The sequence below is a fragment of the Chlorocebus sabaeus genome, chromosome 16 (genome assembly GCF_047675955.1).
Source record: "Chlorocebus sabaeus isolate Y175 chromosome 16, mChlSab1.0.hap1, whole genome shotgun sequence".
Classification (NCBI taxonomy): Eukaryota; Metazoa; Chordata; class Mammalia; order Primates; family Cercopithecidae; genus Chlorocebus; species Chlorocebus sabaeus.
In genome coordinates, this window is record NC_132919.1 from 37,958,102 (window position 1) to 37,975,759 (window position 17,658).

The 17,658-nt window shown below is 37.6% G+C and overlaps 1 protein-coding gene across 3 annotated transcripts in view; it reads right to left on the reverse strand.

Moving 5' to 3' along the window:
• Positions 1–17,658, reverse strand: part of BRIP1 (BRCA1 interacting DNA helicase 1) — a 183,822-nt gene that overhangs the window by 84,142 nt on the left and 82,022 nt on the right. For all 3 annotated transcript variants that reach the window (XM_037993750.2, XM_008011223.3, XM_073004883.1), the window contains exon 14: positions 15,804–15,965. In XM_037993750.2, coding sequence (XP_037849678.2) covers positions 15,804–15,965 — 162 coding nt within the window. The remainder of the gene's footprint in view (positions 1–15,803; positions 15,966–17,658) is intronic.

Genomic DNA, 17,658 nt, shown 5'->3' on the forward strand with positions numbered 1-17,658 from the left:
ACCTACAGATTGGGAGAAAATATTTACAAGCTATATATCCAATAAGGAGTTAATATCCAAACTATATAAGGAACTCAAACAACTCATTAGCAAGAACACAAATAACTCAATTTAAAAATGGGCAAGGGACTTCAATAGACATTTCTAAAAGAAGACATACAAATGACCAACAGATATATGAAAAAATGCTCAAAATCATTAATCATTAGGGAAACGCAAATTAAAACCATGATGAAACATTACTTTATGCCTATAACAATGGCTACTGTCAAAAAGATGAAAGATAAAAAATTAACCGGACATGGTGGCAGGCGTCTGTAGTCCCAGCTACTTGGGAGGCTGAGGCAGGAGAATGGCATGAACCTGGGAGGCGGAGCTTGCAGTGAGCTGAGATCCAGCCACTGCACTCCAGCCTGGGCGACAGAGTGAGACTCCGTCTCAACAAAAAGAAAAAGAAAAAAAAAAAAAAAACCTCCTCAGAAATAGTACTTTGTACAAAGGCAGACAACAAATGCACTGGTTTGAGCTCTAACCATTCATTCACCATGTCCTGTAGAGACTGATGTATCTTTTGAAAGACTTTTCAAAAATGCATAATCCTTGAGTTAACTTGATATCTTAAAATCAAAGGCTAGAGATCGGGAGAGTTCACTTCTATAATGTGCATTTGCTGTATATTTGAGAATATATAAAATACAAGAACCCAAATAGATGGTGAAACTCTTAAAATGTTAAAATCGTAGTTAGAGGTTAGAAACCTGTAAGCCATATTAAAGAGATAAAATAAGTACAGTATTTCTCTATGAACATAGATGAAAAAGGATGGAAAAGATACTAGATATTCAAGATACACTATATATACATGAGGTGTCAAATATCCAAGATACATTTAACATATCTGAGGCATATAAAATACTAACCAATATTCATAAAATCTTATTCAGCCACCCATTGGTGACACCCATTCTGGCTCCATCTATCCTCTGCCCAAGAAAGGCAAATAAAATACATTGTAGCTCAGCAGGCAAACTGATGGACTACAGCTGTGGCCAAGTGCATTTGCTCTGGCATTACTCTAATGAAGTGTGTCAATTGTGCATCTGTTGTGTCCCGTTGCTTAAACTTCATTTCTAGTCTCTGTAAGCACACCATCAGGAAAGGAGAGCTGATGTGGAACAGAGAAAGACAAGACATAAACATTGCACAGCCCAAGATTTAGGTAGTGTGGTCCTTCCACCCACTTACATTGTATTCATGTGTTAACCTACCCTCAACTCTTTCCCCTTGCCTCCCACTGTGTATTTTAAATATCTTTACTAAACTGTGTGATTCAAGCATCCTAATGTGGTGTCACTTTTTTGTCCCATGACCTCCGGGATAAGTGTATTTGGAGACTACCACTGCATCAAGTTAATGTCCCTCCTGACACCACCGAAATCATCTAAATTCAAAAAGTGCCAATATGAAACTGTCAGCCAAAAAGGAAAATCAATTGGTCGCTATCATGAAGATTAACTAGGTAGATATTAAAGACTGTAACCAAGATGAAACAACTAGAACCTCCAAATTTTTCTAGTCCATATCAAGCTCAAAAATTGCTTTAATATGTAAAATGTACAGTAAATTAATCATAAGTTATATTTAAGTAATTTGCCTGTCATTTCCCAAAAGTGCTTTCTGTGGGGAAAAGAAAGATCAGACTGTTACTGTGTCTATATAGAAAGAAGTAGACATAAGAGACTCCATTTTGTTCTGTATTGAGATGCTATTAATCTGTGACCCTACCCCCAACCTTGTCCTTGCAAGAGACATGTGCTGTGGTGACTCAATGGTTAAAGGATTTTGGGCTGTGCAGGGTGTGCTTTGTTAAACAAGTGCCTGAAGGCAGCTTGCTGGTTAAAAGTCATCACCATTCTCTTAATCTCAAGTACCCAGGGACACGTACACTACCAAAGGTCGCAGGGACCTCTGCCTAGGAAAGCTAGGTATTGTCCAAGGTTTCTCCCCCATGTGATAGTCTGACATATGGCCTCGTGGGATGGGAAAGACCTGATCGTCCCCCAGCCTGACACCCGTGAAGGGTCTGTGCTGAGGAGGACTAGTATAAGAGGAAAGAAGGCCTCTTGGCGGTTGTTGGCAGTTGAGATAGAGAAAAGCATCTGTCTCCTGCCCGTTCCTGGGCAATGGAACATCTCGGTATAAAACCGGATTGTATGTTCTGTTTACTGAGAAAGGAGAAAACCGCCTTAGGGCGAAAGGTGGGACTTGCTAGCCAATGCTGCTCTTTATGCACTAAAAAGGTTTATGGAGATGTTTACATGTGCATATCAAGGCACAGCACTTTTTCTTAAACTTATTCATGTCACAGAGATCTTTATTCATATGTCTTACTGCTGACTTTCTCCCTACAATGATCCTATTATCCTGCCACTTCCTTTTCTTTAAGATGGTAAAGATAATTATCAATAAATACTAAGGGATCTCAGAGACCGGTGCCGGCATGGGTCCTCTGTATGCTGAGCGCCGGTCCCCAGGGCCCACTTTTTCTTTCTCTATACTTTCTCTCTGTGTCTCATTTCTTTTCTCAAGTCTCTCGTTCCACCTAACGAGAAACACCCATAGGTGTGGAGGGGCAGGCCACCCCTTCACTTTCTATATTTATCCTTACATCCATGAAAAATAGTTTAGAACTAAGGGGGTGGGGGGAGCACAGGGAGTTAGGATGAATTCAGCTTCTAAATTTGCTACTTGATCCCTGCCTGCTGTGGTTTGAATGTCCCCTCCCAAAGTCATGTTAAAATGTAATTGTCATTGTAACAGTATTAACAGGTGCAGCATTTAAGAGACCATTAGGCCAGAAAGGTTCTGTCCTCATGGATAGGTTTAATACCTTAAAAAAAAAAAAGGAGCTTTTTCTTTCTGTCTCACTTGCCCTTTCACCTTTCACCTCGAGATGATGCAGCAAGAAGGCCCTTACTAGATGCTGGCACCTTGATACTTGGACTTCTTAGTCTCCAGAATTGTGAGAAATAAATTTCTTTTCTTTCTATCCAGTCTGTGGTATTCTGTTACAGCATCACAAAATTGACTAAGACACTGCCTTCTCAAACTAAGTTACCTGGCCATCCTTGACTCTAGTTTAACCTTAACTTCTCTGCCTTTATTCTCCCTAGATTTTTCACTTAAAAATTATAATACATATACATATATAAACATATACACACACACATATACATACATATATACACACGTGTGTGTGTGTGTGTGTATATATATATATATTTTTTTTCCTTTTTCTTTTTTTTTAGACAGAGTTTCACTCTTATTGCCCAGGCTGGAGTGCAAAGCATGATCTTGGCTCACTGCAACCTCCACCTCCTGGATTCAAGCGATTCTCCTGCCTCAGCCTTCCAATTAGCAGGGATTACAGGCATGTGCCACCATGCCCAGTTAATTTTGAGTTTTTAGTAGAGACAGAGTTTCACCATGTTGGCCAGGCTGGTCTTGAACTCCTGACCTCAGGTGATCCGCCCTTCTCGGCTTCCCAAAGTGCTGGGATTACAGGTGTGAGCCAGTATATCCAGCCTAATCAATATATTTTTATAAAGCTTTTTGGGAACCAGATGTAGTACAAATATATTCAAGTTATTTATAGATAAGTACATAAATGACTATATAAATGCACATACACACACAGCAAAAAACAACTTGGTTATTACATTGTTACTTTCCAACTGCCCTACTATTTTCACTCAATTGTTAAAGCAGTGGCATCCTCTTTCAGAGTAGCTCTTATATCTATCTTCCTAACAGTTTAGCTCATAAGCAAAAATGAACGTGAAAAGCAAACGTAAATACAGGTATACCAATATGTAGGTATTTTTATATAAGTACATGTTGTTCTAAATAAAAATAATACGTCAAATTAATATTTATCAGATCAACTATATTTCAAACACTAGAATACTATTACAAGGACAGCACTGAACTAGAAAATCAGGAGTTCTAAGTCTGCTTTCACCAATTAAATGTATGACCTTAGTCATATAAATTGTCTACTCAGAATGTAGTATGTGCCCAGTAAATGTTTGTCAAATGAATAAACAAAGGAACAAACAAATGAATACTTATTGTTTAATAACCAAGAGCAGAAGTTCTCAAGAACCACATCTAACCTGAGAGATATACAGCCTCTCTACCATATGCCCAAAGCCTCAATGGCATTAACGACTCTATTTAACACTGTAGAAAAAAAACATTTCTTGAAAAGGCTCAGTTGATCACTTAAAGCAAATTTATATCTATAGAAATTTCAGCCTTCTACACGAGGGGAAAAAAACACTTTTTAATGTAGCATTTAGTTTCTTCTTTAGATTAAGTGCAGTATAGCTTTAAAAATGAGAACCATAACAAACTAGTAGCACTGCAAATTTCTTAACATACAAATTTAATGCTGAACAATACTTTCAAAAACTACAGCTACAGAGTGAACAGGAATGTTTGCATTTTATTCCTCATCTGACATTCAGTGATGAATGTAAAATGTTCCCTCAGGGAAAATGGTTTATACATATTACTCATAAAGATGTATTTTTTTTAAGTCGAAGTCTATATTGTACAAATAAAAAGATCCAACTTGTTACTTTGGCACCAGAGAGTCTCTTTTCCAAATGATTTAATAGAAAAGTTTCTATTCTCTTTATATGGACAGTTTCTTCTACCCATAAAATGAACTTTCAGAGAGTTCTAAAGCAATGCTGCTGCTACTACTTAAATGACAACAGAGTCAAAATCAAATTTATCTTAGTGGAAGAATGGTATTCCTCCTAGTTACCATAAACTATTGCTCTGAAAGAAATGTGGGGAAAAAAAAACTAGATGAACAACGTTCTCACTCTTACCCTTAAACAAATGCTGCAGTTTAATCAAAAGAATATTAGTTTTTTCTCAGTGAAAGAATAAAGTTTTGAGTAAATCACCCATTCTAATAATCTAGTACAGGAAGAAAAACTGGCCATTAAATGTAAGGGGAAAAAAATGACCACTAAAATGTATGGTTTGAAAAGCTTTAGACATACATTTTTCTTTTTTAGAGACAGGGTCTTGCTATTGGCCAAGCTGGAGTGCAGTGGTGTGATCACAGCTCACTGCAGCCTCAAACTTCTGGGCTCAAGTGATCCTCCCATCTCAGCCTCCTAAGTAGCCAGGACTACAGGCTCACACCAACACACCTGGCTGATATATTTGTTTTTGTTTTTCTAAACACTGGGTCTCTCTATGTTACCCAGGCTGGTCTTGAACATCTGACCTCAAGTGATCCTCCTACCTAAGCCTCCCAAAGTGCTGGGATTATAGGCTTCTGCACTGGGCCTAGACTTCTATCCTATCTTTCTTTCTTTCTTTTCTTTCTTTTCTTTCTTTCCTTTCTTTCTTTCTTTCTTTTCTTTCTTTCTTTCTTTTCTTTCTTTCTTTTCTTTCTTTCTTTCCTTCCTTCCTTTCCTCCTTTCTTTCTTTCCTTCCTTCCTTTCTTTCCTTCCTTTCTTTCTTTCCTTTCTTTCTTTCCTTTCTTTCTTTCCTTTCCTTCCTTCCTTCCTTCCTTCCTTCCTTCCTTCCTTCCTTCCTTCCTTCCTTCCTTTCTTTCTTTCTTTCTTTCTTTCTTTCTTTTTCTTTCTTTCTTTTCTTTCTTTCTTTTTCTTTCTTTTTTTCTTTCCTTTTCCTTTTCCCTTTTCTTTTCTTTTCTTTTCTTTTTGATTTTTAGTAGAGATGGGGTTTTACCATGTTGCCCAACCTGGTGTCGAACTCCTAGGCTCAAGCAATTCACCCACCTCGGCCTCCCAAAGTGCTGGGATTACAGGGGTGAGTCACCATGCCTGGTCCTTATCCTATGTTTCTTTTATGAAACTCTGCAACCAGTCTTTACATTATATTTTCACACAGGCGAAGCTAAACTCTGTGATTATGAAAATATTTTCTGTGCCTTTGCTAATACATGTCTCCTTGGTCCAGAATACTATATTCCTCACTCCCACATCTACCAGTAGAAATCTATCCACCTTGGCCAGGCGTGGTGGCTCACGCCTGTAATCCCAGCACTTTGGGAGGCTGAGACGGGTGGATCACGAGGTCAGGAGATCGAGACCATCCTGGCTAACACGGTGAAACCCCGTCTCTACTAAAAAATACAAAAAAACTAGCCGGGCAAGGTGGCGGGCGCCTGTGGTCCCAGCTACTCGGGAGGCTGAGGCAGGAGAATGGCATAAACCCGGGAGGCAGAGCTTGCAGTGAGCTGAGATCCGGCCACTGCACTCCAGCCTGGGTGACAGAGCGAGACTCTGTCTCAAAAAAAAAAAAAAGAAAAAAAAAGAAATCTATCTACCTTTCTTTAATACCCACTGAAATACCAACCACCTCCTCTAGGAAGCTTCTCTGCTTCATTCAATCACATATGATCTCTTCCTACTCTTAATTCCATTATCATTCTTCTTAATCACTCTAGTGATTATAAATTTTGTCAAATAATGCAAGGATGTGTACACTTATTTTATACCATAACCCAAACTGAAATCTTCTTGAAAAGATAGTAACTTGTTCATTTTTGAATCTTTAACAGGACTTAGTGCAGTACTCTGCACAAAGTATGTACTCAATAATAATTTCTTCAATGGATTAAGTAAATAAAAATAAATGTGAAGTAAAGTTATGAGATTTCTCAGGAAGATCTTAAATATAAGCAAGGCTCTTAATATAATATTTTGGTATTTTAAAGAAATTCAACTAAAGATATTTAAAGTTCTTTCTCAATACAAAATAAGTATTAGTATGTGGAATTTAGGATGTATTGCTTTACAAGCAAAGCACAGGAATTTTAGTTTGTAGTTCTAAAATACTTCTAACTAGGCCGGGCGCGGTGGCTCAAGCCTGTAATCCCAGCACTTTGGGAGGCCGAGATGGGCGGATCACAAGGTCAGGAGATCAAGACCATCCTGGCTAACAAGGTCAGGAGATCAAGACCATCCTGGCTAACCCGGTGAAACCCCGTCTCTACTAAAAAATACAAAAATCTAGCCGGGCGAGGTGGCGGGCGCCTGTAGTCCCAGCTACTCGGGAGGCTGAGGCAGGAGAATGGCGTGAACCCGGGAGGCGGAGCTTGCAGTGAGCTGAGATCCGGCCACTGCACTCCAGCCTGGGCGACAGAGCGAAACTCCGCCTCAAAAAAAAAAATAAATAAATAAATAAAAAATAAAATACTTCTAACTTCAAAGGCAGTAAGAAAGACTTGGAACAATAAGAGTTAGTCTCCATTCATTTGTGTGTTTATTCGTCAAGCATTTATGGAGAGCTTATTATGTGCAGTCATGATACCTTTGCTACCTAACTGAATTTCATAAATATAATTTCACTTTTATTAATATTTTCATATGCCATAGTCACAAATATTTAGTCTAATGGTTCTTCCTAACCTTTTTCTTACCCTGATAAATTAACCCCTGTGATAAAAAGTTTTTGATGGCCCCTAAGATTCCCATTCCCTATATACAACCTGCATAAACTTCTCCCCATTGTGAGATAAAAATAAGATTTTACTCCCATGATTAGATTATATTATGTAGTAAAGATGAGAAGATTTTATGAATGTAATTAGAGTCTACCTTAATTGATTCTGAGTTAATCAAAAGGGATATTATCTTGGGTGGGCCTGACTTACTCAGGTAAGAGTCCTTAAAAGATACAATGCCCCCCTATAGAAGAGACACCTTTGTTCGCTTTGAAGAAGTAGAAGAAGAAAGCAGTAGTAGTAACAAGCTGCCATGTTGTTGAGAGGGCCATATTACTAGGACCTGAATGCAACCTTTAAGACCTAAGAGTCATCGTTAGCCAACAGCCCGCAAAAGACTGGGTATCTCACTCAGTCCTACAATTACAAGGGATAAATTCTGCAAACAAACTGAGGGACCCTGGAAGCTAATCTTTCCCCAGTCAAGTCTCTAGTGAGACCACAACCACAGGTGGCCCCGCTGGGAGCCTTGTAATACACTGAGCCAGCTAAGCCGTGCCCAGACTCCTGACCCACAGAAAGAGTAAGATAATAAATGTGTATTGTTTCACGGTGCTAATTTTGTGGTAATTTGTTATGCAACAACATAGAACTAATACAACCCATCTAATTATATTTCAATCCTGGTTCCTAATGTCCCCCTGAAATGAATTCTAATGTAGGCTTTCTGTCTTCTTCATGGTCAATGTCAAACCCCTTTGAAATGGCATAATATCAATACATTTAATAACTGCAGTCACTGTACTGTGTGAGAACTGACAATGGTACTGACAAAAGATTATAATAATGTGCTGGTTTGCTCTTATGTCTAGATTCTGAAACTCAAAAGCAAATTTATTTTTGCTAATTTTATTGGATTTCCAATTTCAGCTCCAATATGTAAAGAACTGGAAGTCATCACACCTGTTTTACAACAGAAAAAAGTTAAACTAAAAATCAATGACTTTTCTGGGATCCATCTGAGAACTGAGGTCACAAGACAAACTGCCACCCTGAAATCTGGAGAAACAGGTAAATATAGAGAATCATGGTCAAGACATGCTTACTGGGACAATGCCCACTAAAACACAAATTGACAGAAATAAATAATTTTGATGAATTGCTGGAGATAAAATGTTAACTAGTTTATAAGTAAGAAACTCCTAGGGGCTGTAATCTTGCCAGGGGGCCCACATTTTTAAAGATATTACCACCAAAAATCCCACCAGGTCCCCACAGTAAAGAGCCAAGAAAAACCCTACTGTTTCTGGCAGGAGGAAGGAAAAAAACAACCATTTTGAAATACGTTCAACGCATTCTCTAAAACAAAGGCCAGTCTGCCAGTAAGGAAGATTTTACCAGATCCTTATCCAACATGAGGGAAGGGATCATTTCCTAAACTGCAGTTCCCTGCCATCTAATCTTATGATATGAATGAAGAGTTCAGAAACACTTGTGAAGGTCACAGGCAAGGGACACAGTGATGCTAAAAGATTGAGACATAATCATAGGATTAGAAGATGCTTCCCATTCCCCATACCTTACCACAACATCAACAGGGCTCCAGAATAACAGCAGAGGATTACAACAGAGACAGCCAGCTGCAAGGCTCAGATTCTATTTAAGAATAAGTTTTTAGGGACATTGGAGAGTAACTCAAGTCCATATTAAGAATTAATTAAAGAGCACCAGTCAAGATAACTACAAGGTAGTTATAAAAGACAGTATAAAATGTGTTTTAACATAGATATAAAAGACAATATCAAATGTATTCTTTGTTTTTAATTTTTTTCTATCTGATTTGAAAGTCAGTTGCAAAAGGTAATAATTATAAATCTGTGTTGAGAGACATACAATGCGTAAAGATGTAATTTTTATGATAATGACACAAAGAAGGTAGGATAAAAAAACAGCTACATAGGATTAAAGCTTCTGCATTCTATTGAAAATTAAATTAGTATTAATCTAAACTATGTAAGATATTAACTATAATTGCCAGGACAACCACTAAGAAAATAACTAAAAAATACACAGTAAAAGAAAAGCCAAGGGAATTAAAGTGACACATTAGAAAAATTTAAATGGCACATTAGAAAATATCTATCTATTAAATTCAAAAGGCAATGACAGAGAAATAGAGGGGGAAAAGGCACCAGATACACAGAAAACAAACAGCAAAGTGGCATTCGTAGACACCAACTTATCACTAATTATGTTAAACATAAATGGAGTAAACACTCCAGTTAAAAGGCAGAGATAACCAGAATGAATTTTTTTAAATGCTCCAACTATATGCTGTCTATAAAAGACACACTTTAAATTTAGACACAAATAGGTTCAAAGTAAAAGGAGTATTATTCAGCCATAAAAAGGAATAAAGTGGCCGGGCGTGGTGGCTCAAGCCTGTAATCCCAGCACTTTGGGAGGCAGAGACGGGCGGATCATGAGGTCAGGAGATCGAGACCATCCTGGCTAACACAGTGAAACCCCGTCTCTACTAAAAAAATACAAAAAACTAGCCGGGCGAGGTGGCGGGCGCCTGTGGTCCCAGCTACTCGGGAGGCTGAGGCAGGAGAATGGCATAAACCTGGGAGGCGGAGCTTGCAGTGAGCTGAGATGCAGCCACTGCACTCCAGCCTGGGTGACAGAGCGAGACTCCGTCTCAAAAAAAAAAAAAAAAAAGGAATACAGTATTAATTCATCCTACAATGATGAACATGGAAACATTACACTATGTGAAAAAGACAGACACAAAAAGTCATATATTGTATGATTCAATTTAGATGAAATGTTCGGAAAAGGCAAATCTACAGGAACAGCAGATTAGTGGATACTAGGGAATAGCAGGTAAGAGTAGGCAGTGACTGTTAATGAGTAAGGAGTTTCTTTTTGGAGTCAGAAAAATATTCTGGAATTAGACAGTGGTGACGATTACACAACTTTGTGAATATACTAAAAACGATTCAATGCAAAAATGGGCAAAGGATTTGAATAGGCATTTTTCTAAAGAAGATGTCTGAATTACTAATAAGCACATGAAAATATGTTTAACCTCACTAGTCTTCAGGGAACTGCAAATCAAAACCACAAGGAGACACTACACTTTATACCCATTAGAAAGGCTATTCATAAAATAAATATTGGCAAAAATATGGAAAAATTGGAATCCTTGTGCACTCCTGGTGGGAATCTAAATTATGCATTGACTATTAAAAAAAGAGTTTGGTCATTCTTCAAAAAGTTAAATTTAGGCTGGGCGCGGTGGTTCACGTCTGTGATCCCAGCACTTTGGGAGGTTGAGGCGGGCAGATCACCTGAGGTCAGGAGTTCAAGACCAGCCTGGCCAACATGGTAAAACCCAGTCTCTATTAAAAATACACAAAAATTAGCCAGACGTGTTGGCACACACCTGTAATCCCAGATACTCGGGAGGCTGAGGCAGGAGAATCACTGGAACCCGGGAGGCGGAGGCTGCAATGAGCCGAGGTGGTGCCACTGCACTCCAGCCTGAGTGACAGAGGGAGACTCCATCTCAAAAAAAAAAAGTTAAATTTAGAATTATCACATGATCCAGAAATTACATTTCTAAGTATATATCAAAATGAATTGAAAGCAAGGTCACAAATAGATATTTGTACACCAATGTTCATAGCAGCATTATTCACAACAGGCAAAAGGTAGAAACAATCAAAATACCCATCGACAGATGAATGGATAAGCAAATGTGAGAGATATATATCTCTCTGTATATACACACATATATATATGTGTACATATATATAATGAAATATTATTCTGCCATAAAAAGCATTCTGATGTATGCTACAAGGTAGGTGAACCCTGAAAACTTTATGGTTAATGAAATAAATCAGAAACAAAGGACAAATATTGTATGATTCCACTTATATGAAGTAGCTACAATAGCCAAATTCACGGAGACAGAAAGAATACTAGAGGGTAACAGGAAATGGGGAAAAGGAATCTGGGGAGTTATTTTGTGGGAACAGAGTTCTTATTTGGTATGATGAAAGGTTCTGGAAATAGATAGTGGTCACGGTTGTCTAACATTGCAAATGTGCTTAATTGTACACATACAAAAAATGCTAAGGCCAAAGGCAGTGGCTCATGCCTGTAATCTCAGCACTTTGGGAGGCCGAGGTGGGCAGATCATCTGACGTCAGGAGTTCGAGACCAGCCTGACTAATCTGGAGGAACCCCATCCCTACTAAAAATACAAAATTAGCCAGGCGTGGTGGCACATGCCTGCAATTCCAGCTACTCGGGAGGCTGAGGCAGAAGAATCACTTGAACCTGGGAGGCAGAGGTTGCCATGAGCCGAGATCACGCCATTGCACTCCAGACTGGGCAACAAGGGCGAAACTCCATCTCAAAAAAAAAAAAAAAAGAGTTAAATTTTGTTATGCATATTTCACCACAATCAGAAATGACAATAAATATCAGAAAAATAAATAAAAGACCTGCGAAGCCTCTGGGGATGTGGGACTGGGAAGAAAGGAGGAACAGTATTAGTGAAGGGAGCTGCTGTTTTTTCATTATAACCATTCTAACATTATTTAATAATGTATAAGAAGTATTTTGATAAATTATTTAAAGCTAAAAAAGAAATTAAAATAAAGAATTCAATGACAAATAACAAATAAGAAAGTTTCTATGATATGTATTATAAAGGATTACTATCCATACTATATATTTAAAAGCCCATACAAATCAATTAAAGACAAATACAACCAACACAAGCAGACAATAAACAAAAAGTTTAAAAGAATTAAACAAAAACCTGCAGAACAATTAACTGACAAACCTGACAAAAACAAAACCTGACAAAACCTGACAAACCTGATAAAAACAAGCAATGGGGAAAGGATTCCCTATTTAATAAATGGTGCTGGGAAAACTGGCTAGCCACATGTAGAAAGCTGAAACTGGATCCCTTCCTTACACTTCATACAAAAATTAATTCAAGATGGATTAAAGACTTAAATCTGGCTGGGCGCGGTGGCTCATGCCTGTAATCCCAGCACTTTGGGAGGCCGAGGTGGGCGGATCACAAGGTCAGGAGATCGAGACCATCCTGGCTAACACGGTGAAACCTCATCTCTACTAAAAATACAAAAAATTAGCCGGGCACAGTGGTGGGCGCCTGTAGTCCCAGCTACTCGGGAGGCTGAGGCAGGAGAATGGCGTGAACCTGGGAGGCGGAGCTTGCAGTGAGCCGAAATTGCGCCGCTGCACTCCAGCCTGGGGCACAGAGCGAGACTCCGTCTCAAAAAAAAAAAGACTTAAATCTTAGACCTAAAACCATAAAAACCCTAGAAGAAAATGTAGGCAATACCATTCAGGACATAGGCAAGGGCAAAGACTTCATGACTAAAACGCCAAAAGCAATGGTGACAAAAGCCAAAATTGACAAATGGGATCTAATTAAACTAAAGAGTTTCTGTACAGCAAAAGAAACTACCATCAGAGTGAACAGCCTACAGAACATTCTGTAGGCTCCCATCCCTACAGAATGGGAGAAAATTTTTGCAATCTACCCACCTGACAAAGGGCTAATATTCAGAATCTACAAAGAACTTAAACAAATTTATAAGAAACCAACAACTCCATCAAAAAGTGGGCAAAGGATATGAACAGACACTTCTCAAAAGACATTTATGCAGCCAACAGACACATGAAAAAATGCCCATCATCACTGGTCATCAGAGAAATGCAAATCAAAACCACAATGAGATACCATCTCACACCAGTTAGAATGGTGATCATTAAAAAGTCAAGAAACAACAGATACAGGAGAGGATGTGGACAAATAGGAATGCTTTTACACTGTTGGTGGGAGCATAAATTAGTTCAACCACTGTGGAAGACAGTGTGGTGATTCCTCAAGGATCTACAACTAGAAATACCATTTGACCCAGCGATCCCATTACCGGGTATATACCCAAAGGATTATAAATCATGCTACTATAAAGACACATGCATACGTATGTTTGTTGCGGCACTATTCACAACAGCAAAGACTTGGAACCAACCCAAATGTCCATCAATGATAGACTAGATTAAGAAAATGTGGCACATATACACCATGGAATACTATGCAGCCATAAAAAAGGATGAGTTCATGTCCTTTGCAGGGACATGGATGAAGCTGGAAACCATCATTCTCAGCAAAGTATCACAAGGACAGAAAACCAAACACTGCATGTTCTCACTCATAGGCGGGAATTGAACAATGAGAACATTTGGACACAGGGTGGGGAACATCACACAGCGGGGCCTGTTTTGGGGTGGGGGCAGCGGGGAAGGATAGCATTAGGAGAAATACCTAATGTAAATGATGGGTGCAGCAAACCAACACGGCACATGTATACATATGTAACAAACCTGCACATTGTGCACATGTACCCTAGAACTTAAAGTATAATAATAAAAAAAAAGAAACTATGAGATAATAAATGTTTACTGTTTTACACCACAAAAAAATTAAACAAAAACCTGCAGAACAATTAATTTCACAATTAATCAAAGAGATAAACTAAATGGGAACAAAATATGTTTGAAGGATTTCTTGTGTCTTTATTTTTCATTGAAAAGGTAGAAGCAGAAAAATAATCTATTCATTTTGCTAATATATATACAATCACTAAAAAGTTATTTCAATGTTACAGTGTCTAGTCAACCAATTATAAATGTCCGTAACTAAAATGCATACTGTCTGCTATATGTATTCCAAGCCTAGCAGAAAAATGTCACCCAGATATCTCCTATCTCCCTTTTTGTGACTATGACTGGAAAATATAAAAAGGTTTTAGCAATGCAATAAGATTTTTATTTTATCTCTTACATAATTATGGAGTGAGTGCAGTTTCCATAATCCCATAAATAACTTTTCTTCCAATTTCCTGGAAGATATTTGTCTCCATATTTAAGAATTAAAAGTTTTACAAATTTTATTAGGTAAGACCAACTCCCTATATGTTTTATTGCATGACTTAGTGTCAAGTTTAATTACTAGTTTTCCTAAATATAACTGCTTGGTGTAGATGTTCACACTGGAATACATCTTGTTTTCTATTAAGAATTTTAAAAAATGTTTATGTCCATTTTATTTTTAGATATTCTTGTAAAAAATTATCTGATTATTTTTTTGAAAACAAATCCTTTAATTTATCTACAAGAGACTAATTGCTTTAGTGCATCCCTAGCTATTGAAGTACATATATATAAAAAGACAATAGAAGAATCAAAAGTATCAATATTGTCATTCAAATATATTATTTCCAAATGCTTCTGTCCCTAGAGGTATAACTTCCTGTGGAAAAAAGAGAAGGAATACCACTTCTGTACATTGGATTTAGGTTAGATTTTTATACAATGTAATGTTACTTTCAGGAATTATATGTGGTTTCAATGCTTCGAATATTAGGAGGACCAAAATATACTAAATAATTTCAAATTAACTAAAAAAAAAAATATTAAAAATCAGAGTGACTCTAAAAACAACAACAAAATTCTTCTGGCCAGATACATGAAGTAAAATGAGGGCAACAAAGAAAACTTAGCTTAGATTAACTTTAATGAAACATTCAGAAATGTAATTTATGAAAATAAAAAGGAATGCTCCTTTCCTTTCTACTCTGAAAATATTAACTTGTCCCTAAGAATAAAAATAATGTACACATAAACACTTCTCCTATATAACTAACATTACTTGAAGACTTTCATTCTTTCAGATTATTTTATTTTATTTTAAAGAGAGTCTTATTCTGTTGCCCACGCTGGAGTGCAGGGGTACAATCATGGCTTACTGTAGCCTCAACCTCCTGGGCTCAAGCAATCCTCCCACCTCAGCCTCCCAAGTAGCTGGGACTATAGGTCTTTGCCACCATGCCCAGCTAATTTTTGTATTTTGTAGAGGCACAGAGTTTCACCATGTTCCCCAGGCTGGTCTTGAACTCCTAGGCTCAAGTGATCCTCCCAGCTCAGCCTCCCAAACTGCTGGGATTACAGGCATGAGCCACCATGTCCAGTCTTGCTCCTTCAGACTTTTAAGTAAAACAGAGGTAGGATGATCAGGCAGTATCTTAATAAAAAAATAAGTAAAATAATATATGATGTTTAGAAAACTATAATTATTACTTTGTTGCCTCTACCCTAGGAAGCTTACTGTGGTAATTTTTAAATTAGCATGACAATGTTTAAAATGTAAATGATTATTTAAAGGCAAAAGAAACAAGAAACATTCTCTTACCTTGTAAGATGGCAAGAAACACAAAATTCCTTGGCTCACAGTCTGGCACACAGATAACAAAAGTGCTCCCACTTCATCTTGGAACTCAAATGTTTCAGTATTCTGGAAGGTAGCACAGAGATTCCGACCCTTGGGGCCTGACCCAATGGTACCAACCCAAACCTAGAATATGAATATGTTATTATTAGAGTTATGCCTGAAAAAGGCATGGAAATTAATATTTATTTGGAAGTATTTACATAAAAGATCAAGCAACAAGTTTAACAAAAATTTATTTTTAAATTGTCAGGGGGTTTTCTATTACCTTTAATTAATTGTATACAGATTTAATTTATAAAAGTTTTGCTTTAGGCAGATCACTAAATTCTTTTAGAGTGAAAATTCTTTGAAAGCAAAACAGGTTGTATCTGTCTTTATTTAATAGTTTTGCAAAATGTAAGCATGTAACAGATTTTTGTTAGGTGAATAAATGAACAAGTGAAATGATGAATATATACCAATAGCAGAATCAGATAATTCCAAAATACTGGGGATGAAGGCCAGTATAATTTGCCATAGGCAAGTCTCAAAAATGACAGGAACTACTCTTTCAAAAATTCACTGGTGCTCAAAGATCTTTAGTCATAGAAAAAATCATACCCACCACAGCTTACAGTTATTTGCAATTCTATCTCCCTTATATGTAAAGAGACGGAGAGAGACAGAAGAAATTGTGCAAAATGTTAACAAGTGATGAATCTAGGTGAAGGATATAAAGATACTCACACTATTAATATTATCTTTCCAACTTTTCCGAAATTTCTAATTATTTTGAAATACAGTTGAAAGAATCAATGGATGAATAAATTATCAAAATGTAGCATTGAGTACAAAAAAACAAACGTTTTCCTTTGCTTTCACACCACAGCAATCAACACAGAAAACTTCTGTGACCAAATGTGTGGGAGGTTTTCTCCACATACCAAGCGAACAATCAATTCTGCAACAGACATCAACTGGGTGTCCTCTAATTCAATTCAATTCTGACACTACCTACTGGAAGATAACTTCAGATCCCAGAGGTTGAGGGCTCAGTTCCCAAGACTGCCCCTGATTTCTGTTGCCAGTCACAGTTGTTTAACTTGTGCTTCTGACTGATCAGCTAGAAATCGGGCATCCCACAACCCTCTGCTTGGGTTCAATTAATTTGGTAGAGCTGCTCATAGAACCCAGGGACACATTTACTTACACTTATTGATTTGTTATAAAAGATATTACAAAGGATACAGATAAAGAGATGTATGTGGGAAGGGGCTCAGAGCTTCAATTCCCAGGCACATCACCCTCCAGGAACCTCCAAGTGTTCAGCTATCTGGAAGCTCTCTGAACCCTGTCCTTCTAGGTTTTTATGGAGGCTTCATTATGTAGGCATGATTGATTGAACCACTAGATATTAAAATAAATTTAACCTTTAGCACCATCTCCCCCAAGCCCTCCCCAGAGGTTGAGGAATGGGGGTGAAAATTCCAACTCTCCTATCATGTCTTGGTCTTTCTGGAGACCAGCCCCCATCCTGATGCTACCTAGGGGCCCCCTACCATTAGTCATCTCATTAGCATACAAAATATCACTTTGGAGATTCTAAGGATTTTAGGAGTTGTATGCCAAGAAATGGAGTGGAAGACCAAATATATATTATTATAAATCACAGGCATATACACACATGAAACATTATTCACCTTTAAAGAAGAAACTGGCACATACTACAACATAGATGAACTTTGAAGACATTATCTGCAACATGGACAGACCTTGAGGACATTATGCTAAGTAAAATAAGCCAGTCACAAAAATGACAAATACTTTATGATTCCAC